Consider the following 23,236-nt stretch of genomic DNA (forward strand, 5'->3'; position numbering starts at 1 on the left):
AGGGGTGACTCAGGAGCAGACATGTGATTAGCTGTTTTCTGACTCTGCAGGAGAAAGATAAAAACCTGATGTGGGGATCTCCAGGCTACTGTCTGTGCACCTCACTGTGTGTGGTTGAGGCCATTGTGCATAAGCCACTGTGTATAAGACATCTGGATAGCCAGGAGAGCACAGAAACAGGGCTGGGCAGAGAGGTAGAGCCAGGCCTCCTGGAGGTGGGTCTCCATCACCAAGCTTCTGGCCAGGCCCCTACTGGCTGTCGGTGTAGACATATCTAGGGCAACCACAACCTTGAAGTTTCTGCCTCCAAATTTCAACAGGTTAAGAGTCAATGATCAATGGAAAAGTCAGTGACAAGTGGAACAAGTCTCTTATGAATTATGCCCATGTGAACCGGAACAGCCAGTCCACCTACTCCCACGCCACATCTGGATGTAGACCTCTCCTGAAGCTGTAGCCAGTGGTAGTCACTCTTGGAGTAAGACTTGCCTTCCTCCCTCTTCAGGCAGTGAGTGAGTGGGTCTTAGAGCAGGCAGGCCTCAGCCTCCATTTAGTGTATGTGCGTTTGTTTACTTTGGCTCTGGGTAACAGGAGGTGGTTTGTAGACAATACGACTTCAACCCACAGTTCTAGCCCTGAACCATCAGCAGACTGCGGCTGAGAAGTACAGCTAGGGGTGATCAATGTTCTGCCATTCTCAGCTTTGCTGACTTTACCTTAAAGCCATCTACCACTCCATCCTTACAGAAATGCCAAGGCCACTGGGACTTCAAGCTTCTGCAGTCTCAGTGCCCTTCCATCCCCACGGCCCTCATAGGAGGGAACAACACCCAGAGAGGCTGCCCAGGGCCGAGCGCCTACCATCCCTGGAGGACACAGTTAGTGTCCCAACACCTCCCACATGCTGTTGGCAAGCTGTTTCTCTATTTTTCTCCCCACAGAGAGTTAAAATTCCATGAAACACAGGGGTTTGGTGTGAGGGAAGGCAGGGTACACAGTGAATGCTAAGCACTTAACACATGAGAGGGATCTGAAATTACACAGCCCAAACACCGTTCACAACTCTAATTAGCAGCTATTAATAGAGTTCTGAAAGGGAGGTGTGAGGGTCACACCCAGTCTGGTCCTGTCCTGTGGGACTTAAAGCCAGCAGTGCTAACCAACCAGGGTCCAGGGGAACAAACGAAGCTGAGCCCTCCCTCCATAGCTGAGTACACTGGGGCTGCCACTGCCGCCACCACCACCATCACCAAGACCTGCCCTGCCTGCCTACTAAAGGAACCAAACTCACCTAGTGATATTACTTCTGCTTTCAGCCACTGGGTCTATGGTATATTGTAATAGCAGCCCTGGGACTCCGGTATCAATCATACATCATATATCACCCCACATTAACACACACACACACACATAAAGGAGACCACCCATACAATAACTATACTCTTTTAGTTCCTTCCAGGGATCACAGACTCCCTGCTGAGATAAACTGGTTTCCCCTAAGTCACTAATTAAAAGTAGCATTAAATGTAATGCAAGGGGCTGGAGAGATAGCTCAGTGGTTAAGAGCACTGACTGTTCTTCGGAAGGTCCTGAGTTCAACTCCCAGCAACCACATGGTGGCTCACAACCATCCATAATGAGATCTGATGCCCTCTTCTGGGATGTCTGAAAACAGCTACAGTGTACTTACATATAATAAATCTTTAAAAAAAAGTATGTATACACACACACACACACACACACACAGCATAAAGTGTTTTCTCTTGACTACATTTCCCAGGCTTTCAAGTCAACTCTCTTCTCTCAAGGAATAAAATGCCAACTAAAAAGGATCCACTCAAAAAGAGAGAACTGAGCCTCCCTGTGTGGTGACACTGAGAGGCACCTGAAGAAAACAGTCCGGGTGACTGCACCTGAAATGTTTCTGTCAGGAGGCGGAGCTCTTCTCCAAGAGTATTGTTCTGGTCTAAGCTCCTTACCACATTATCCCTCCCATTACCCAACACCCCCAGGAGCAAGCCAGGATCACAGTGCGGTGGTTTGAATATTCTTGGCCCACAGTGTGGCTCTATTGGGAGGCATGGTCTTGTTAGAGTGGGTGTGGCCTTGCTGAAGGAAGTGTGCCATTGTGGGAGTGGGCTTTGAGATCCTATGCTCAAGTTCTGCCCAGTGCAGAAGATCACCTCCTCCTAGCTGCCTGCAGGAGTTCTCCCCTGGCTGACTGCAGATCAAGATGCAGAGCTCTTAACCCCTTCTCCAGCACCATATCTGCCTGCGTACAGTACACTTTCTCCCATGATGATGACGGACCAAACCTCTGAACCTGTAAGCCAGCCCCAATTTAAATGTTGTCTTTTATAAGGGTTGCCTTGGTCATGGTGTCTCTTCACAGCAATGAAATCCTAACTAAGACACACAGCAAAGGATATTTAGTATGCTTTAAGCCAGAGGAACAACCCTGTGACACCATGAACAAGAATGGAGAGAATCCAGTGAGTTGCACAGCCTGGCAGAAATAGCCATGTGGATGGTGGGGTGGCTGCTGTCCAGCTGAGCTGCCCGCTCTAGCAGTCATAGGGATGCCTGTGACTTGGACATGCTTGAGTGTGTCTCCAAAGGTCTGTCTCCCAACAATGGAAGGTGCTGAATCCTTTAAGATAGGTTATAATGCAGGGAAACTACTCATTGGAGATGCTGTCCTCGGAAGGGTTAATGTAGGTATGGGAGGTGATGGTTCATTCTCAGTAGAAGGGGTTCTTGTAAAGATCAAAACTGTCCACATCCCACACTCAAATTTCCTGTCTCAGAATGTGATCCCTTGTCATACTAGCTCTGGCTAAGATGCCACCAGGAGACCCTCACCAGACCCCAAATATAACTGCCCATTCATGGACCTCCAGTCTTTCAAAATGTGGAGTAAAATATACCAGTTTTCTTTCTAAAGCAAAGGGGGTTTCTGTCATAGCAAGGGAAAATGGAGTGTCACAAAGGACACTCTGAAGGCAACTGCAACACAAAACATTAGGGAGTTGCAGAGGTCACTTCAAATCCAAAGTTCCAGCCAAACATCAACCACACCTGTCCTCCTGAGCTGCACCCTCCTACCTGTACCCTAACAGTCACTAAACCAGTGCACCTCTTCAGAAGCACAGAGACAGAAGGCAGATAAACATATAGGTAGGCAGGGGACAGGGTGAGAGACAGCCTCAATTCTGTCTCCAGATCCAGGAGTCCTCAGCTATATGTCTGCCAATGTGATGATATATTCTCACTCTGCAGGGTGGGGGTGGAGGGTGTTAGCAGCCAATGAGGTCATCTCACGGCACAATTTTTACTTCTGATGTGTGAATGTTCAAAAGAAACACTTCTGTGTTGATCAAAATAGAATGTCATATTCTACACTACAAATAAATCAAGTCAGACACAGGCGTGTTAGGACAGACTGGACGTCCAATGGGAAAAGGACAGACACCACAATAATGACCAAATGTAGATGTGGTCCAGCCTCTTCCTTTAGAATCAGCAACATCAGCACAACCTCCTCTAAAACTGCCAGACCTCTGAGCCACAGCATGACAGCAAGAGAACCAGGGGTTGGCATGGAACATCTAGCAATCCTAGCTCACGTGATGGAGATGTTCAAATCAGAGTTGCCTGAAAAAGGCAAATGCTTGTCTTGCAGTGGGGCTGGCTGCTCACCCTTGGTTTCACCAACTGTCCAATGGTGAGTCTCACACATGGAAGTCCCTAGTCTAAAGCACTCCAGCCTCCCAGTCACACTGGCTGTGGTGACCATCCACACTCAGGCACGATGTAGAAAGCACTTGCATAGCCCTGGATGGGTCTTGGGGGAAGATACTACCTTGATACCTCCCTCCCCCACGCTGTGGGTTCCAGGCACCTGGGTCTGTAGACCACACAAACCCAAGCCTTTGCCCATCTGGTCTCATTCATAAACCTGTTTGGATCCCCTCCTCCTCCCAGACCATCATTCCACTGAGAGAATTTAAAAAGTGGGCGTTTCTCTGACAGGACAGCCACAAGGCTTTAAAAACATGGCTGAAAAACACTGCAGGGTGGTAGCAGAGCCCCAAGCAGGCCCCTCAGAATTCTGTTCTTTCTAAATGGCTCTACAGTCTTTAGGACAAGAGTTAAGGGGCTGAAACGTGTTACAGAGGACACGGGAAGCTACTTTGAACTACTACTCAAAGACAGCTAAGGGACGGAACAGGGTGAGATGCTGAACTCAGGAAAAAGGTGAATGAGACGAAGTAGGATGAGACACACAACAGGGTGGAACGGGGGCGGGCGCTACAGTACAGGGGTGTGCCTCTCCTCTCTCCAGAACGAGACAAGCACTGCATGAAGAAAATGTATAGTTACCTGCGTCCATATCTGCAAAGAATGGAACAGCCAGTAAGAAAAAGAAGGAACCAGAAATTCAGTGTCTCAGAGTTGGATTTCAAAAGGTTACACTGGGAGAAAATATAGTTCAGGAAGTGGCTCGTGGGCTACGCTTGCATCTGGGGGACTAAAGGGCTCCCTTCCTCCTACCACTGTTGTACAAGTTACTTAGGGCAAGGGGAAAAAAAAAAACAAAAAACAAAAACGGAACCACAGCAAGACATGGATATGTCAACAGAAGAATCAAATGTCTAATGGCAAAAAAAAAATGCCTAACTCACATGCAAAATGATTATTACATGTTCGTAATACAATATAAAGGGAAACATACTTAGACACGTGGCAGGGTGATCTGGATTGTATTTAGAAATGCCGGCGTCTGTGACTAAGTAGCATCACAAGGTCAGTGTCCAGTTCGAAGGGTGTCCGACCAAGTCTCAAAGGGGCCTGCACTGGACTAAGGTTCCGAGGGACATGCTCTACAGGGGAAATGCACTCGAGAACATCTCGACGTTAATGCTCAAAAATGCTGGAGCGCTGCGCTAAAACCCCTATGGGAGGGAGCGTATACCTCGGTCTCTTTGCTGCTTGGTGTCTTTCCTATGGCTTTACCATGGGTCATCAATGATTTAGAATATGCTAAAGAGAAAACTGAAGCCCTGAACTCTAAGCTGGTAACTAACCACCTGCCGAACAGCATACCTTCTGGAGATTCCTCCTGCACGTACGTGCCTGTCAGGTACCGGTGCACCAGCGCAGACTTGCCACTGGCCAGGTTACCCACAATTCCCTGTGGCAAAAAAAAGAAGACAACAGAGGTGATTTTTTTTTTTTTTTTTGCACATGTGGTCATAATCACCCCACCAAAATGTTGGAGAGACGCTGAAAAATGAATGCAGCAACTATTTCTATCGGAGAAAAGTGTCAATCCCAAATGAGCTGCTCCTGTCCTCAATTGTGCTGGGTACTGACAGGGTGTCAGCATGCTGGCCTTCTCCTGGGAACACCCTGCTTACTCTATCTGGCACATGTGCTCTGGCTCAACTGTCCACAAAGATAAATTACTCCCTCTACTAAGGAGGAAAGGTTCCATGGGACACGATGCTACACAGTCACGTGTAGACAGGACCATCTGACGTGTTCTACCCTAAAAAGGTGAACATGGAAAAGACTTGGGAGGTCGGAGTAACTGGGTGGGAGAGGGGAGGCAGAGCCTATTGAGAGTAGACAGCAAGCCTGCCTCTCAGAAACACACACAACCAAGAGAAAAACCACAGTCAAGCTGTGGCCAGGATGGCCCAGGTGATCACAGTGGGTAGAAGATAACACTGGCAGGCTAGGGTGGGCGAACGGGCACCTGGCCTGTGCCAGAGTCCTGCCCTTCCCCCACAGTCCCTCGGGAGCTGCTGCACTCAGCAGCCTTGTGCATTCTACTCTTCGCTCAATGACCACGTTATGAATTCCCAGTCCCAACTGCCCCCAGCCTGCAGCCACCCCTGCACCTGCAGGCTGCCCTGGCCCTGCCCCCTCACCATGCTTCCAGCCCTTCAGCCACTCGGCTTCCCACTTCCTGGCTTTGAATCCTATGTGCACAAGCTACCAACCTCATCTCTGTGGACTTGCTGTCTCCAGGTGAGTAGAACTTTCTACACCGACTGATCACAGCCCCAAGTCCTACTCCAACTCAGGATCAACAGCCTGTTCAGAAATCACATCCTTTGGCTTCTGTTCAGAAAACACTAGCTCTGAGGTCCAGCCTTTGGCTTCTGAAGGCTTAAGTCCCCGGGTCCCAGGTGTTGTACTGGGGAGTAGGGCCTCTGATTGGTCACAGGAACACTGGCCAGATGGGATCAGTGTACGTTTGACTCTACCTGTCATCTTCAGGACAGATGACCTCCAAATCCTAACCAGATCCCAAATCTGTAGATGCCTTTGGCTCCCAACCTCTAGAACTATGAACACAGGTTTTACTGTTCACAGCTACCACATCTTGTCACAGTGGAGGGAAGAGAACACCTTAATGCCATACCCTCACCTGTAGCCAGCAAGATGCTCTCAGACCCTAGGTCCTGCTGCTTCATGGCTACACAACTCAGTGTTCAACAGATCTCAGTGTGAGGCTGGGACTTCCAGCCCCTAAAGGAAGGGACTGTGCCTCTCTCATCTTGTTCTCCACCCTGCCAAGGCACCTGGCCCAAGGGATGCCGGCACCAGTCCCCACAGACCCACTGAGTATAAATGAACTTTCTCTGCCTCAGAGAGCTGGGCTGAGGACTAGGGCTTGTGGACGGTTCCTGCACAAAGAAAGGGGCCTCCCCTCCAAGGCCAGCCTGCATCTTCCTACCTCGAGCCTCCACAGTTGGAGAATATCTGCCTATTAATTATTCTTTTGCTCAAGGGCACCTGCTGCTTGTCAGCTTCAAGCTGGGAAAATCCAAGCCAGTATTATGCCACAGAAATGAAATTTTTAATTAAGATTACTTTCTCTTCCTGGAAGGAATGTCCCCTATCCAGCACTGTGCAGCTGGGCTTTCTCTGTGTGGCGACACCAGCCGCTCTTTCCTGCAACAGTGGGCAATGGTATAGCGTACACCTGGGCAGCCCAGTGCCGCCCGCCCCAGGGTTGGGACAGAGGTTTCTTTGGCCCCTGCATCCATCTCATAGGTTGTGGGATGCACCATTTTAACTTGAAACACTGGCAGAACTACCATGTTAGGATAGGGCCCTCCTGGGAAACTGTAACAGCTGCTCCGAATGTCACTTGCAGAAGAGGAAGTAACTCACCCTGGGTCCAAGGGCTTCATGAACATAAAGGGGTACCCTGATAATGCCCAGGCTGGGTTTCTCAGGCAGGTGGTGTCACCCGCCTTGCCATCAGTTAAGGCTCTGTGCCTCATACTGTCACACTCCCAGAAGCAGCAGAGCATAGCACCTTTATAAACTCAATTCTCTAGCATCCTGTGTTTTCTACTCAACTACTAAACAGGAATCTGCTGTCAAAATGTCAGTTAAAAATCCAAGCTGACAATATAAGCAAAATACATGGTGGCACCTCTGCGTGGTCTGCCTCCCATTTCCACCCAGATGAAGGCACGGAGCCTGTGGAGCCTGGCACCAATCTGCAGTGCTGAGAGCAACTGTGACACGGCCTCAGAGAGCCCCAGGCAGAGGCCTGCCACCCTCACAGGAGCAAACAGTGAACCGTATGCATGTCCTGATGGGTTCTGAAAGAATCTCTGAGAAAAACTCCATAAAAGGTCCATTGGAGACTCAGTGACATCATCCCATGGCTCCGCTTCCAAGCAGGGCTGAGGGTCCCACAGAGATGACCTAAAGGGCCACCTGTCCGTCTGGGGTGCTGCATGAGGGCAGAACAATAACATCCCTGTGGGCATGGGAAGGGAAATGCTTACAGAACAAAGAAGTGCCTCTTCAGATCTGAGCATCCTCACCAGGCAAGGACAGGGGGAGGTGCCTGCTGATGCCGCCACAAGAGGGCACCCACCACAGCAGAGCGCCTGGCCATCCTCAAACCAGGGATGAGGCCTTGAGCTCAAGTGAGCTTACTTGCTAGACACACCGATGCTTACCACAGAAAGCCATATACCAGAAAATAAGGTTTTGGTAGCAACAATTCTCAGTTATTATTGGCTGATAAGAATATGTGGACCGGACCAGACATGGCGGCATAGGTCTGTATAATTCTAGTCCTTGGGAAGCGGAAGAAGAAAGATGGTGAATTAAAAGCCAGCCTGGGCTACACGGTGAATCATGACAGCTAAGATTACATATAAGATGCTGTCTTAAAAAGCCCAAACCAGCCAAATTAAACCTGTCCAGGCCCTGTCAACCCGAGGGACCTTTAACTCCCAGGCAGTTTCTCGGGAAGATGAGGACCGACAGATACCGCCTGGTTCCCAGCCATCTCTTGTGCTGCCAGGAAGCTGAAGCACCCACCCCACCCCACCCCCTGCTGATCTCGCTTAAATGGACACATGAGGCCAGAGGCTACAGCAACAGTTGGGACAGGTACACAGAAGGCTCTCCAAGGCAGTGCTGGCTTCGAATCCCAGCTCTACCTAACTGGAGGTGGCTTCTGGGCAAGGTTTCCATGTCTCAGACCTTACCTGTGGCACAAGCTAACAGCAGGGCCTGCCCCTCATGGGGTAATTGTGAAGACAGAAGGCCATAATTACATGCAGGCAGAGCATGCCCAGTGGAGTATATGCTTTATAAACATCTTGTGAAAACACCACGGCCTTGTTAATTGGCACTGAATCTAGAACCAGAGGGGTCAGCGCCTGGGTTTCCTACCAGGAGTATCTGAACCCGGGCAACCTGTACGAAAAGGCACTGCTAATGGCACTGGCACTCTGTGCCCCTCATTAGGTATTTCCAGAACACTCTGTACACTGTACAGGTTGCAGAAGCTACGAAACAGAGAAGACAGACAACAGAGCTATTTCGGAGCCAGTCTTGCAGAACCCCAGAGGCTGGGAAGAGAGGTGTCTTCCATAAGTGGATAACTCCATTGGGGGCCATTGCTGAAACACATCAGTGTCCTAGAGGAAGTGGCTTAGTTCCATCTCAGGTGTGAGACACAAAAGTCCTTATCCCAACCTCTCAGCATCACTGAGGTGCGGACAGCAGGACGGAAGGACGTGGGGCCTTGGAGGTTCAGCTCAGTCACTGGGGAGAAAGAGTGAACACACTGGGAAAACGCACAGTGAGTGGGTGGGCCAAACTGAGGGCCTTCATCATCTGAAACTTTCTTCTAGCAGGTAAATTATAGAGCCTAGCGAGAGAGAGAGAGAGAGAGAGAGAGAGAGAGAGAGAGAGAGAGAGAGAGAGAGAGAGAGAGAGAGAGCAGACACAGGAAGGTTTGTCCCTTCCTTCCATGCTAACGTGTGAGAGGAGCAATAGAGCTAGGCTCTAAGAGGCGACTGCAACAGGAAACACTCACAGAAGCCAGCTATAAGCTTTCAAGCTATAAGCTTGACTTATGCCAAGAATTCATAATTGCATAAACAGTCATTGCTTTTTAAAAATTATGACTCCTGATAGCTTGTTACAGAGGCTGTCATAACACCCAGCAAGGGACAGGTCAATCCCTGGTGGCATATGTAGAGCAGTGTACGTGTAACACAGACACAGAGCAGCACAGTCGGGCTGTTGGATGGCTGTCACAGCTTGTCAGAGCACACTCAAGGCTGTAGCTCCTTATGGCCCGTGATGGCCTTTTCCAGGTGCACACACCCCAGACAGAACACACCCTACCTACAGGCCTCAGAAACAAGCTTGCACACTCACACCCTGCTTATTCCAGCCCCTCCCTCCCCTGGGCCCGAGATGCCACTCACCACTTTGAGCTCCGGGACCGATCGGCTGAGTGTCCATTCCTGGCTGTTCACGAAAGCATCTGTAATAGAGGGTGGGAAACGTGAGGAGGCTGGCCACCACTCACAGCAAGTCAGAACATTCCCTAGATGACATTTTTGGTAGAGGGGACCACGAAAGCAGGGTCCTACCAGCTGCCCATGTTACACCTACCTGGAGGCCAAAACTTACCCAAGTTCACACATTGTCTAGCCTCAGGGCTGTGGTGTAATGCACACTGCACTCATCAACACCCAAGGCCCCTCGTTTTGGCCATTCCTCAATCACTCAAGATTCAGGCTTTCCTCGTGTCCACAGAAGACCTGAAGGCTGTCCTGGTTCTCGGCACAATGTAGAAAAACTGAGACAGGAGCCTGACTTGCCTGGGCCTGACCTTGTGTCAAGCTAGATTTTCATCTTTTTTTTATTCTATTGAAACAGTTATTTTCCCAAAATCAATCTCTCTCTCTCTCTCTCTCTCTCTCTCTCTCTCTCTCTCACACACACACACACACACACACACACACACACACACAGGATATAGACAATGGCTAGAGCTAGCAGCAAGACTGCAGAATATTTGGATCCTCAGAAAGAAACCAGACAGCTTTCAGCAAGGGTGGCTCAGGATAGGTCAGGAAGACAAGGCCCCTCTGTACCGCGGAGCTCCGCAGGGTGTTTATGCCCCGCCTGCCTTACACCTTACGATCCCACAACCAACATCCCTAGTTTTGCTCACAGAATTTTCATGCCACTTCCTGTCAAAAATGATAGCCTGAGGTAGTTAGTACCTACTACAAGCCAGCCACAGGCTTCATGTCTCTTTCCAATATAGTTCACTCTTTTGCCTTCCTCAAATGCCGACTCCTGTTATCTCTAAAGCTGTCCAAAAAGTAAAGCCCCTCACAACACATTCAAGATCAAGTCGGTCAGCATGCTGAGGAGGATGCTTGGGTACTCAGACCCAGCGGGGGTCAGGGCTGGAAGCAATGGCCTGCTGCTCCTCTGTAGACAGCTGGGAAAGGGTGAGAGAGGTGCCAAGCAGACGGGAAGACAGTCCCCGACACCAAAGAGGCTGCAACCAACACAGGGCAGACATTAATGGCCCCGCACTGACTTAGAAACTCCAATGTCTAAGGGGACAGTCACCCAGAAAAAGGCCTCTGTTCAGGGGAGCTAAATCAGGAGAACCTGGGTAATCTGCAGAAGCCAACATACATCCATACTGTAGCCTTGTGTGACATTGTTGCAGAATGTTCATTTTTGTGGCAACTAGGTTAATAAAATAGTTGACTTAGGAGGAAGAAGAGGAGGAGGAGGGAGGAAGAGGGAGAGAGACAGAGACAGAGACACAGTCAGTCAGTCAGTCAGTCAGTCAGTCAGTCAGTCAGTCAGTCAGTCAAAAGAACAAACAGTTTCATCATTAAACCTTTCTTTAAAATCCAGGGCCCAGTCCGAAGGAAGAGAAGGCTGGCCTGCTCTGGATCAAATGAAAAATGACACTATGTGCTTTAGTCAAAGACTTCTGCGCCACAATCTCTGTCACCTTCCTCTGTGTGGCTTCTCAGTGGCTGAGCCTTGTGCCACAGATAGCAATGGAAATGCAAGCTACACAGCACCTACAGAGAAACCTCACACAGCAGGGAGAGGGGGCCGAGGCAAACCACATCTCTGTCCCTCAGAAGACGACTGTGCAGCTGTCTGCTTCAAGGAACAACTCAGGGCATGTGTGCACACACTTCCCAAGGATGTTCCCAGTGGGGCAGAGCCCGAAGGCACGGCCGTTTGTGGGCTTGCTTACTAAGCACACAGTAGGCCCAAGGTTGACGTCCTGCACTGAATAAAGAAAGCTGGTCTGGCGCACGCCTGCCATCTCCACACTGGAGAGGTAGGATCCTAAGGATCAGAAGCTCCTAGGCTGCACAGTGAGCTCAAAGCCAACCTGACTACCCTGACTCAACACCCTCACCAAAAACAATGACACAGAAGAAACTGTGGTGCCCACTTACACCTCACTCCACAGAATACAGTGACAAGAAAGAAACACATTCACAGGCACCGGTTTAGATAAAGTACTACTGGACTGAAATGTAACAGTAGAGCAGAGATTCCCAGTGATGGGTGTGGGTAGCCCCGTGAGCCTCTGCTAGGTGTGGGCCATGCTGCCTGCCTCCTGTTGGATGCCACAGGGTTCTCCGCTGTGGCTTATCATTATTCATCACTAGCCTAGCACGGGGCTTCTACTACAGCCTGCCACCCTCCCCCCACTTCCCCATCCCCCACCCCTCACACGCATGCGCACGCACACACACTTTGCAGTGTGGTGCGACCAATGCAGGGTCTCCACATACTGGGCAAGTGCTCTAACACCAAGCTACGGTCCCAGAATTTAACAGTCTTTAGTCAGCTCAACAAAGGAAGTGGGTACTGTGTCCTGACCTCCCCCTGTAGTGACAGGCTTGTGCTAGCAGAATCCGCCACAGGAAGGCCACAGGATGAACTTCCGGGGCCAGGGTTGCCTTCATGCTCTCTGAGCAGCCCAAAGGGCAGATCTCGCTGCACAGGGGCCCTTTTCAGCAAGGGACACCATTCATCTCCACAGGGCCCACCCACTTTAGGGACACCACAGTGCCATCGACCCCACCCCGCACATGCAGACAACAGCCACCCTAGGCTTCTGTGTGGACCTCCATAGCCTCAGTTCCTCCTGGCTACATCAACTCCTGGTAGAAACTAAGGATCGTGGGGGGCCAAAGGCACCCTGAACCTTCCTTTCCCTGAGAGGCCTTGGTCTCCTTCAGAGCAGAGCCCTATTCCCTACTACAGGGAGCAGGCCATCAGCAACTAGGGAAGGCATAGCAGAAAACAGGCCGTTAGGAGGCTTTGTCCTTCTGACGGCTGGGGTTTGTCTGAGAGACAGGTCAGAAGAGCTGGAGCTGGAACAGCAATGATGTCACATGGGTCAACCCACAGCACCCATGGTCACGTGGGGGGGAAATCGGCACGATGTCATCACAAGCCTGTCAGCAATCCACAACATCTTAAACAATCCAAGATCCTCTAGTGAGCAGGGCCAAGCAGGACAGAGAGCAAGGAAGATGACCAACTGGTGGACGAACTTGAGCTGAGGCAGCCGGGACCTACTGGGTCCTCGCCTGGAGGAGCCTGGTCACTCCACGGCTCCACTGAGTGCCTTCCTGGGGCCAAAGTACCTTGAGCTAATAGCTTGCTAATGCCCTTTATGAGGCCAGAGTCTTAACTGCATCGTCTGGCAGGTGGACACAAGCCGGGCACAGCCAAGACCCGAGGTACGGATGACAGTCTGATCATCACAATGACGTCATGCTCCCTGCCCCCACCTTGCTGGGCTCCACCAGGGACCACAGACACAAGCTCCAGCCACAGCTCCTGAAGCTGCCAGCAGAGTAAGAGAAGGAAGCTGAAATTGTAGGCGAGAGGGGAGGAGGAAAACACTGAACAAAACACACTCACACGGTCTCGGGTCCTGGGATGCTCTTGAAACCTTCAAATTCCACCAAGGTGTTTAGAATTGCACTCTTTTTAGCAACAGACATGAACTTTTTTTAACCAGAGAACATTTGCAAAGCCCTGAAATAGGGAATAGAACATCAAAGAAAAGGAGCAAGTCTACCCAGAAAACAGGCACTGGGGAAAGCCAGGTCCCTGGCCCTGTCAAAGCCTTGCTGAGGAAGGAGACAGATGCTCTACTGAGTAATAGGAGCTTTGCTCAACAGTGATTACCACCCAAGGCAGCAACAGTTTCCAACACTGTGTAACAGTGTGACTCAATGTCTTATCAAAAGTCCTCTATTGCCAGTGGGGCAACCCATGAGTAAATCCAGCCCTCAAGGGTGCTCGCTGATTGCAAGACTCCCAATCCTGCTAGGTGCTCCTCAGTGACCCTAAATATTCACAGCCAAGGTGGCTCTCTCCCACACATCCGGGATGATCACCTCCCCCAGTCACGAGACCTTAGCTTTAAAGAGTGACAAATGTCCCATCACCAAGACGCCACCATGCCCACCCATTCTCTGCAGGTGCCCACACTGTATGCCCATGCCACAGCCTCCATCCCAAGCATCTCTACCCTGAACCTTGATGCACCCACTCAGGATTATGTAGAATCGAAAAGCCCCAGCTGAGGTGTGATCTTAGGACTCTAGGAGTTGGTTGAGCGGGGCGGCTCCCTTTGGTGAGATTCCTCATAGCACCAGGTGCTCGGGGAGAATGGTGCTCTAGGAGCACTGCCTCATGCTGCATGAATATCAGCACTGGCTTGAGAGCACCCATCTGACAAGGAGAGGAGAAAATGTGTGGATGTGAGATTGGAAAGGAGGAAGCTATCCCTCAACCACGGAGGCCAGCCCACAAGCTGAGGGGAGCTAGGGACAGCAACTACAGCTTCCTGTGTGACTTGATACAACCACATTCCAAATCTCCCTGAGAAAGATGTGTGCTGGGTGAGCCGAGGCTGAAATATTCTGAGTGAAATATATTGGCAGCCCCGAAGCCTGTGCCCTCATTCCATCAAATTTTCATCTCACGGCCGTCACCCAGGTGATGAAGGCATCTGCTGGGAGCATCTTCCCGGGCAGGCTACAGATCCCCAGGGGAGAAAGACTGCAGTCCCAGCTCTTTCTGAAAAGCAGAAAGAACAAAGGCCATTGCATCTCCATTGCCCCCCCAAGGCCACCTGAGACCAGTGTCCAGAACGGACCCTTCCCAGGCCTCTTTACGACCTGTGGCTACCCAGGTGAGGCCGCCTTCCTGTTGCAAAGGTCTCACTACAGCTTCACTACAGCCTGTGCTCCAAAGCTGGCCAGCACACCCTGGTGCGAGGCATTCGGACACAGCCCTGGCTGATGGCACTCTTGGAGAGTTTATAGGAGACCATTCCCAGTCTGCTTTCTGTTCCATGTTTATGATTAAGGAGCTTCTCCCTCTCAGCTTCGTGTTCCTGCTCCATGCCCGGAGCTGGGTGCCAGGCCTTCCCCCACTGATAGACTCTGATCCCCCTGAAACCATAAGCCAAAAATAAACTGTCTTCCATAAAGCAATTCTGGTCACAGTGTTCTATCACAGCACCAAGAGAAAAGCGACACAGGCGGTTATTACACTCAGCTCAGTTTAGGGATCCCTGGTCTCCATGTTCTGGTGATCCAACACCCCCACAGGGCCTCTCTGTAATACTGCTGCCCTTACTGTCGCCAGCCCTGTGTGGCTGTATCTGACATAGTACAAACTCTGCTGTGGCAGTCATATACGCTTGGGCAGAGGCCTGTCCCTGACAAATACTATAACCCTGAGCAAAATTAGGCTTCTCGCGGATAAGGTCCCAAAATAAATTTGGTGTAACATATGGAGCACAAAAACTAGGTCACAGACATGTGCAACCAGTACTCAGTCTGTCTACCAAGTAATTAACTAGGCAGAGTGTGAACACACAGGAAGATGGAGGGATGGCTAAGAGGCTGGGTGGCTGTTTCTCCTCTCGGGGGCGGGCCTTGCAGGACCTTGCTTTCCCAATCATCAATCAGAGACCTTTACAGACTTCAGTCCTGTCACCAGTCAGAAGCATCCACTACTTTTCTAAGAAAGGGCAATAAAGGAACTTTTGCAGCCGGGGTGGTTCCTCTTGTGCCTGGAGGATCACAAAGGTTCCACCTGGTGGCAGAGATGGCACACTCCTTAGGTTCTTAAAGGTCAGCCTTGCACTGAAAATGCCACAAAGCATAATTAGAAAATGCATGGCAAAGGGCGCATTACTCTTCCCTGTCTCCCTCCTCAGGCCACGAGGGTCAAAGGTTCTTATCTGCCTTCAAAGAGCTTTTCAAGAGAAAAATTAACAGAAGACTATTTATTTAATACACACATCACCAGCTATAAGGAGGGGCTCAGAATCTCCCACCCATCACAGAGAGCCTTTATCTCTACCCAGAGTAACACACCATCCCAGAGGCCACAGCTGAAGATCCCATCAGGGATCCCTGTCGGTGCTGTTTACATTAAGGGAGGAAGGAAAACTCAGTATCGTGTGCTCTGGTGCCCACCTTGCCCTGGGCATAGGTGCTCACAGCCTGGGACACATCTGCCTTTTACTCACATGTAACTGTGCAGGAGAGAAGATGAGCACCTCCAGTCTACATCCAAACAAGGTGAGGAGGTCCTCAGAACCAGCAGCACACATCCCAAAGGGGCTCAAGATGATGTCTGAGCAAGGCGTGCCAAGTGACCCAGAGAAGCAAAAGACACCCGAAAGGACCTCCCCAACCTTGGCTGGATCCTTCTCTGACTGAACTGAGGACAGGTGAGCATACACACACACACACACACACACACACACACTACAGCCTCCCAATTCAGGTGGTAATTTCTGCTGCTTCCAGAAAAAGCCCACAATACACAAGACGTCAAATACACCATGATTCTTCCATTTAGACAAGTCACAAACTACCATGGAACCAACTCATAAGAGCTGCATTTTTGCCAGAATAACCGTTTGGGGTAGGATGTGACTTCCTGTGCAATTCACTATTCCACCTGATCTATTCAGCCTCTGCTGGACCAACAGGTACAGCTCTGCCAGGTTCTTCAAAACCAGCCAAAGAACACAGACAAGTGTGGTGGGCGCTGGTCCCAGTGATGTTTGTCATGGCTCAAGTCCTTCAGGCAGCTGGCTGAGGCGGAGACCTCCTTCTTAAACTGCCCTTGGCTGGAGAGTGGAGCTCAAGACATGACCCTACGAGGGTTCAACCAGAGATTGATGAGTATAAACGCCTGGCGTGTGGCCTCAACCGAAGCAACTCACCATCTCAGCTGTCAGCCCACCAGTTTCTGAACTCTTCAAGGAGTCCAAACCGTACAATAGAGCAGCATTCTTCCCATGTGAAAAGGTGGAGAGAGGGTCTCAAGACGTGTCCTGCGTGTCACTCTCCTCCAGTGCCCACTTCCTAACTGGCCTTCTCCGTGGTAACTGCTGCAGAGCCTTTCCAGAGCATCTGTCAGGATGCAGCCCAGACAGGAAGCCCCTCTGAAGACACTATGAACACTTAACCTGGCACTCATGGACCTTCTAGGGACATAAAGTCCAGGAAGGCTTTCTCTCCTCCTCACAACACTTGGCAACTCCCATAGCACACTTGTCCACAGCATCCACCAAGTGTTTCTAGATCCAAGCCCTAGACCCCATATTAGTGATTCCCACAATCAACACCAGGCCTGAAACTGCCTTTGAGAAGCATGGATGGGGGGGTGTCATGGCACACCATGCTAAAAGCTACAGAGAAGTACAAGAGAGAAGAGAAGTCTAGCTGTGGAGTGTGCTAGTCAGGGGGTGGTCTCTAAAGTGCTGCTTTAGAAGCTAGGGAGGGAGGGAGAGGGGCAGGTGCTGCGGCTAAGATGGAAAAGGAGTCAAGGCAGGACGGGATGAGAGCAGTATGGTGCTGGTGTTGGCACAGTGCAGTAGGAGTCACCTGGGAGCTCTGAAGGGGAGAGGATGGGGTACAAGTCGCACCCTGCTCTCCAGAAGCCAGAGGTGCGATGGGTGGGATCCAGACTGTGGAGGATACAAGAAACAGGTGGAAGGGGTAGATTCGAAGAGAAAGAGCCCTCAGAAACAAGGATGAGCCAGTGTGGGCAGAGAGCAGGTCCCTGCTGGAGCAGCAGGGCAGATGGAAGGTGGTTCGGTGTTCTCACAGCGGGGAGAAGGCAGAAGGAGCAAGCCCAGGGGCTAGGTATGTCATCGACACAGAGGCTCCTTAACAGAGAGCACCCTCAGTTCAGACTACAGATAAGTCCGCAGTCTAAGCCAAGCTTAGCGTGACCACTTGGGGTCTGAGATTATTCTGCTCCACTGGCTCAGTCATGAGACATCTCTGTAGTTTCTGGTAATTCACTCTACCTGTAGCCAGCAACTGGGTGCTCATTTCTTTGACAAAACTTACAATACATTGACTGACTGTATACACTGGGAAATTTAATCTCTAAATCTGTTTTACCAGGCATTGTCTGCAAGCTACCCCACCCAGCATTTCTTCCAGGTCAGGAGAGTGGAAGGAACATGGTCAAATAGTCTATGCTGGGAGGCCATACTCAGAACCGAGGAACATGGAAAGGCAGAACAATGGGTCCCTAGACCGAGGTCCCTGGGCTCCTCTGCAAAGCCCTCTGCAGATGTGATGAACTCAGAACAGTAAGGATCTACTGAGACTTCTGGGCATCGACAATCCAATACCTGTCACATGTGACCCTACCATAACCACATGTTCATATAAGTCATCTGGTCATTGAATATCACCTGATGTGGAAATAAAATAAAAAATAAAAGAGAGAGAGAGAGAGAGAGAGAGAGAGAGAGAGAGAGAGAGAGAGAGAGAGAGAGAGAGAGAGATCAGAAGCCAGACATGGTTTTCTCAGATCCAAGTGACTGGTTCTACTAAAAATCTGTGGCAGGATGTTCATATCTGATATCTGTGGTCATATGCTAGAGATCTCTCTACACTTCTACATACGCATCTCTATACACGGCAACTACACTATAGAGGGCAGTCAGTAGACCTCTAGCACGTTCTTCTGATATACCCTGCCTGGCCACAGAACTTTAAAAAGCTCGCTTTCTCAATTCCAGAATAAAAGAGTGACAGCAGCACCACAGGTAGAAAAGACTGGCCCGCCCCTGGATTTGACAGCTCCACAGTAAAGTGTATAGGGCTAACTAAGTCCAAGCCACCTGAGCATGCTCAGTCCCGAGGGCCCCAGAGCTAGACTCTCACCAAAGTGACGGGGGCCTTAGAAACACCTGGGCAGGTTTTCTGTGGTTACAGATCTCCTGAGCCCCTCCCCCAATAAACCCCCATCAGAGCAGGCTGAGATCCCAAGCTCACAGCCCAAAAGGAGAAGAGCCCACAGTGAACAACTTCCAAGAAGGCTTCTGGTGTATCAAAAATAGCAGCCTCAAGTCCATGCCAAACCCTCAGTCCAGGCCCAAAGTGTTTATGTGGCTCAATTTAGAACTCTGGATATAAAGCCATTGATTTCAACTTCTTGAATCTAAGAGTAGAGCCAGACTGGAGGGAAAAAAAAAAAAAAACCACACACACACACACACACACACAAAGCAGGAGGATGTCAGCCAAAGACAACCCAGAGCAGAGGGCGGTGCTGGGCCTGGCTCCTCCCATCCCTGCTCTGCTAGGGACCTGATAAGGACACTATGCTGCAAAGAATTCACCTTCACGTGGGGACCACGGCTTGAGTAAAGGAGCTGGAAGTTTTCACAAAAGGAGCTAGAACAATCCCTGCCGCCCATGGCTGTGACTTCTCTAAACTGAGGCTGCGTTTACACTATTGCGATGGCATGGTATTAAATCCTGTAACGTGGGGCAGAGATGAGCCTGAGGGAAAATCCTTGCGTCTGACAGACAGCCCCAGCTCCTCTGCCTGCCTTTGTGCTATTCCAATGCCGTGTGCTACACCTCAGCGGGGGACGAACTAGAACACTGGTTTCTGTGCATTGTGGAAGGAGCTCGTGTACGCACAGCTCTGAGAGCCTGCGAGGGGCGGCAGGCCCAGCCAGGTCCCATGAGTGGGGCTGCCATATGTGGATGCACCAACCCCACTTTCTCCATCATTTTTTTTCTCCTTGTTGCTAGAGAAAGAACCCAAGGCTTTCTGCCTTGTTAGTTCATCTTCATTCCCAACTTGAGATTTGCAATCACCATGGAAACAGACATCTGGGTGTGTCCATGAGGTGTTTCCCAGAAAGGTTTACCAATGCAGCTCTTGCATGGAGGACCAAAAGTGACCTGAACACCAGCACTCCCTCTCGGCTTTTGACTATGGATGCAGTGTGATGAGCTATCTCACGCTCCTGCGGCAGCCGAGTCTTCACCACCTGATGAACTACAACCCTTTGAACTGTGAGCTAAAATAAACCATGGCCTCCACAAGCTGCTTCTGTGAGGCATCTCATGACAGCACAGAAGAGTAATTAACATGCACACACTCTAGGAAATGCTTTACCACCTGCAGCCACCCCCAGCCCCTCCCATCATGCTGGCTCTAGTTTCTAATCTTGTCCATGCCAGGTATCCTCAAGAAACTCCCTTACTCCATGGGACACTGATCCACTGCATGGGCTGTCAGGGCAGTCAGTACACGGCTGACTGGCGCATACCTGCAAGACATACAGCCTGGCCAACAGACCAGGGAAGGGTCAGTGGTGGCAGTGGCTGCCGCTGCTGAGATTGCTTCTTGTGACACAGCAACAACAGTCTAGGAGTCAGGTCAGTTCCTTGAATGACAGCGTCGAAGGACAGGAGTTTGACACTAAGGCATGGGACGAGGCTGGGAGGAACCCGGCCATGCTCCTTTGCGTGTCTCCTAGCCCTCCGAAGCCTGTCTCTTCTGTAGCCATGAAAGGCACAGTGGCTTCTTCGCATCAGCGCTCACTCCCCTGTCTGAGTCCCAATGGTTACTCAGCAGGCGAACTCTCAGCAAAGGGGAAGAATCCAAATCCCTACTTCTCTCCTCACATGAGGGTGAAATGGGTGCAGGGCGGCTAGCAGGGCCTGGCCCTCGGTGTGGTGGGATCTAGGCTTTTCTGAAAGCTGCTTCTGGTGCTGCAGAGAGAAGCAGAAAGTTCCAGAAGTGTGCTAGAAGCCAGGGGCAGGGTGGAGAATATGAAAGGTGAGTAAGCGGATAGGTCCCCTCCAGCTCCAAAGAGAATGAGGTCCCAGGGCCACCCTAGACCAGTGAGGGAGATGGGACAGAGAGGCCTGCTCAGCCTGAGTTATGCATGCAGGACCCTGGACACCAGACAGGGAAAGTGACAGGTCAGACACACAGACCAATGACAACACCACAGGACAACACAGAATATACAGGAGGTTTCTGACCGGTGTCAAGGTAGAAGTTAAGAGAAGACTCTAGGAAGACCTGGAAGGAAGTCAAGATTCACCAGAAAACACATCTTTCCTTGGGAGAAACACACTGAGGGAAGGTCCCTCAAACCTTCCTGGTCCTGCTAATGTCTCAAGGGAAGCCTCCAGCAACGTCCTGTGTGAGACTAAATCTGACCAAAGTAGAGGTGGCTTCCCATTTTTGCTAGAAACAAGGGGATTAAAAAAAGGCACACTACATAGGTGTAGGTCCCAAAAACCACCACTTCACAAAATACAATTTGATCTTCAAGTCTTATCAAATTAAACTGATAAATACCCAGTAAATATGTAAGGATACAGATTTTGTTTTATACTGAGACAAGGTCCTGTGTAGCTCAGGGTAGCCTCAAACTTGCTACAGCATACCTGAGGCAGCCACAGAACCAATCCTCCTACCTCTGCCACCCAAGTAGGATTACAGACAGACACACACAGAGATACACAGATACACAGACAGACAGACAGACAGACAGACAGACAGACAGACACACACACACACACGAATACCTCTTTTAGGCAGTGCCTGGGTTACAATCCAGACCATACATATACACAAATCAAACTGTCACTGCCCTAACTTCACCTAGGACAAATAAAAGTCACATGTGGGAGGTTCTCCCGGAGCTGAAATCCCACACTGGTCAACACTGACCACCTGGAACACAGCAGCTGAATGGCTACACCAGAGTGAACCTGACCACTTCGCCTGCAAGGAGATCAAGGCTATCTTAGTCAAGAAAGTGACTCAAACCTCTCCTGAAGTGTGGAGATTAGCTGTCTTTAAAATGTTGATATGTGTAACAGCAAAGGCCTAAACCAGTGGTTCTCAACTGTCCTAATGCTGCAACCCTTTAATACAGTTCCTCATGTTGTGGTGACCCCCAACCATAAATTTGTTTGCTGCTAATCCATAACTGTAATTTTGTCATGATGTAAATGTGTTTTCCAATAATGGTCTTAGGTGACCCCTGTAAAAGTGTCATTTGACCCCCAAAGGGGTCATGATCCACATGTAAAGAACCACTGGTCTAGACTGTGCCAGTCCAGAATACCCCAAACTGTGTTTGCTTTCAAGGAAGGGAGCATCTCATTGTAAACACAAGGAAACCGGAGCCAACAGGTTGCTCCCAGCTGCTCCCATATGACGACCTCTTCTCTGCAGTCTACTGAGCATCTCAATCCCAGAATAAAAGTGGTGAGGGCCACAAGATATCTGAAAATCAAGACAGGAGAGGAGGACTGGTCACCAGATGGATGGTGAAGGACCTGAGTCCTCAGAACCAGAATTTGACAGGGCCTTTGCACCTGTCAGTGGCTATGACCAAGCTCATGCTTACACATGAACCTAACTCCAAGTGCACAACTGTATGTAGTCCTCACGTTACGGTATGGGTAGCATTAGAAACTTTATCCTGGGAAGTAAATATTTTACAATATCAAAACTCCATCTCCCTAAGCCATAGAGAAAACTCCCAAGCAAATCACACCTGCCAAGGAACAGACTCAAATCGTCCCCTGACCTCCTACTCACCTTAAACACTGCTCTTTCTCTCCTGCCTGGTGCCTGTCCTGGTACCATGAGCTTTGCCTGTCAGCTGCCAATCAGGGCCTCCTACTTAACTGCGCTGTACACTTTACATTCCTACAAAGAGTTCTGACATTAAATATTTTTATTTCTAAAGTTCAAATGGTGCTAGTAACACATTACATGTGGGTTCACCTCTCTGTAAGGAGGGGGGCAATAATGGCACAATTGTCACCTGCCACCCCTGGTGTCATCAATTAGACAGTATCTAGAATCACCTAGGAGATGGGCTTTTATGCATACCTGTAAAACCATCTTGATTGTATTAACTGAAATGGGAAGACCCACCCACAGTGGATGTCATCATCCCCTTGCTGGGGTCCTGAAAAGGGAGCAGCTGAGCCTGTGTTCATTGCTCTGTCTTCTGACAGTGGATATGATGTGACCAATTGCTTCAAACTCCTGCTGCCTGAGTTCCCAGGCATAATAGACTGTGTCCTTGAACTATGAGCCAGAATAAACCCCTTCTCTGTATCTGTTTCCCCTCACTGTCCAGAATAACTCCTTCTTGCTTTTGTCAGAGGGCTTTATCAAGGTACAAGAATGTAACTAAGACAACAGTCTAAAGGGTAGCACCTCAGCCACTCTAGGAGGCATCAGAGATCAGGAGCAGAGCAAAGACTACTCCAGCTGTAGAGGTCTGGGTGCTTTCCCATAAAAGACAGTGGAAGCATCCTGGGCAGGTGACAACAGTGCAGGAGAGGAGCTAGCAGGACTCAGTGTGGTCCAGAGAGAGAACTCCACTATGTTGAACATTAGAAATAAGCGAAGTTCTGCTAAACATCTACAGGATGAACTAGTATTTGATTGAATCAGTGGGTGAGTGGGTAAAGAAATGAAAAACTGTCCCAAAGTAAGGCCAGCAATAACCAAAGAAGACTAGAAGGCCAGGCCTTCCCCCAGTTACCAG

The 23,236-nt window shown here is 50.0% G+C and overlaps 1 protein-coding gene across 7 annotated transcripts in view; it reads right to left on the reverse strand.

Annotated features, from left to right (window-relative positions):
* Agap1 (ArfGAP with GTPase domain, ankyrin repeat and PH domain 1) overlaps window positions 1-23,236 on the reverse strand; it is a 432,542-nt gene that overhangs the window by 276,743 nt on the left and 132,563 nt on the right. For all 7 annotated transcript variants that reach the window (XM_052192070.1, XM_052192071.1, XM_052192067.1 and 4 more), the window contains exons 2-3: window positions 9,765-9,823; window positions 5,107-5,194 (exon numbers count right to left, since the gene is read on the reverse strand). In XM_052192070.1, coding sequence (XP_052048030.1) covers window positions 5,107-5,194; window positions 9,765-9,823 — 147 coding nt within the window. The remainder of the gene's footprint in view (window positions 1-5,106; window positions 5,195-9,764; window positions 9,824-23,236) is intronic.

The sequence above is a fragment of the Apodemus sylvaticus genome, chromosome 9, assembly GCF_947179515.1.
Source record: "Apodemus sylvaticus chromosome 9, mApoSyl1.1, whole genome shotgun sequence".
Taxonomy (NCBI): domain Eukaryota; kingdom Metazoa; phylum Chordata; class Mammalia; order Rodentia; family Muridae; genus Apodemus; species Apodemus sylvaticus.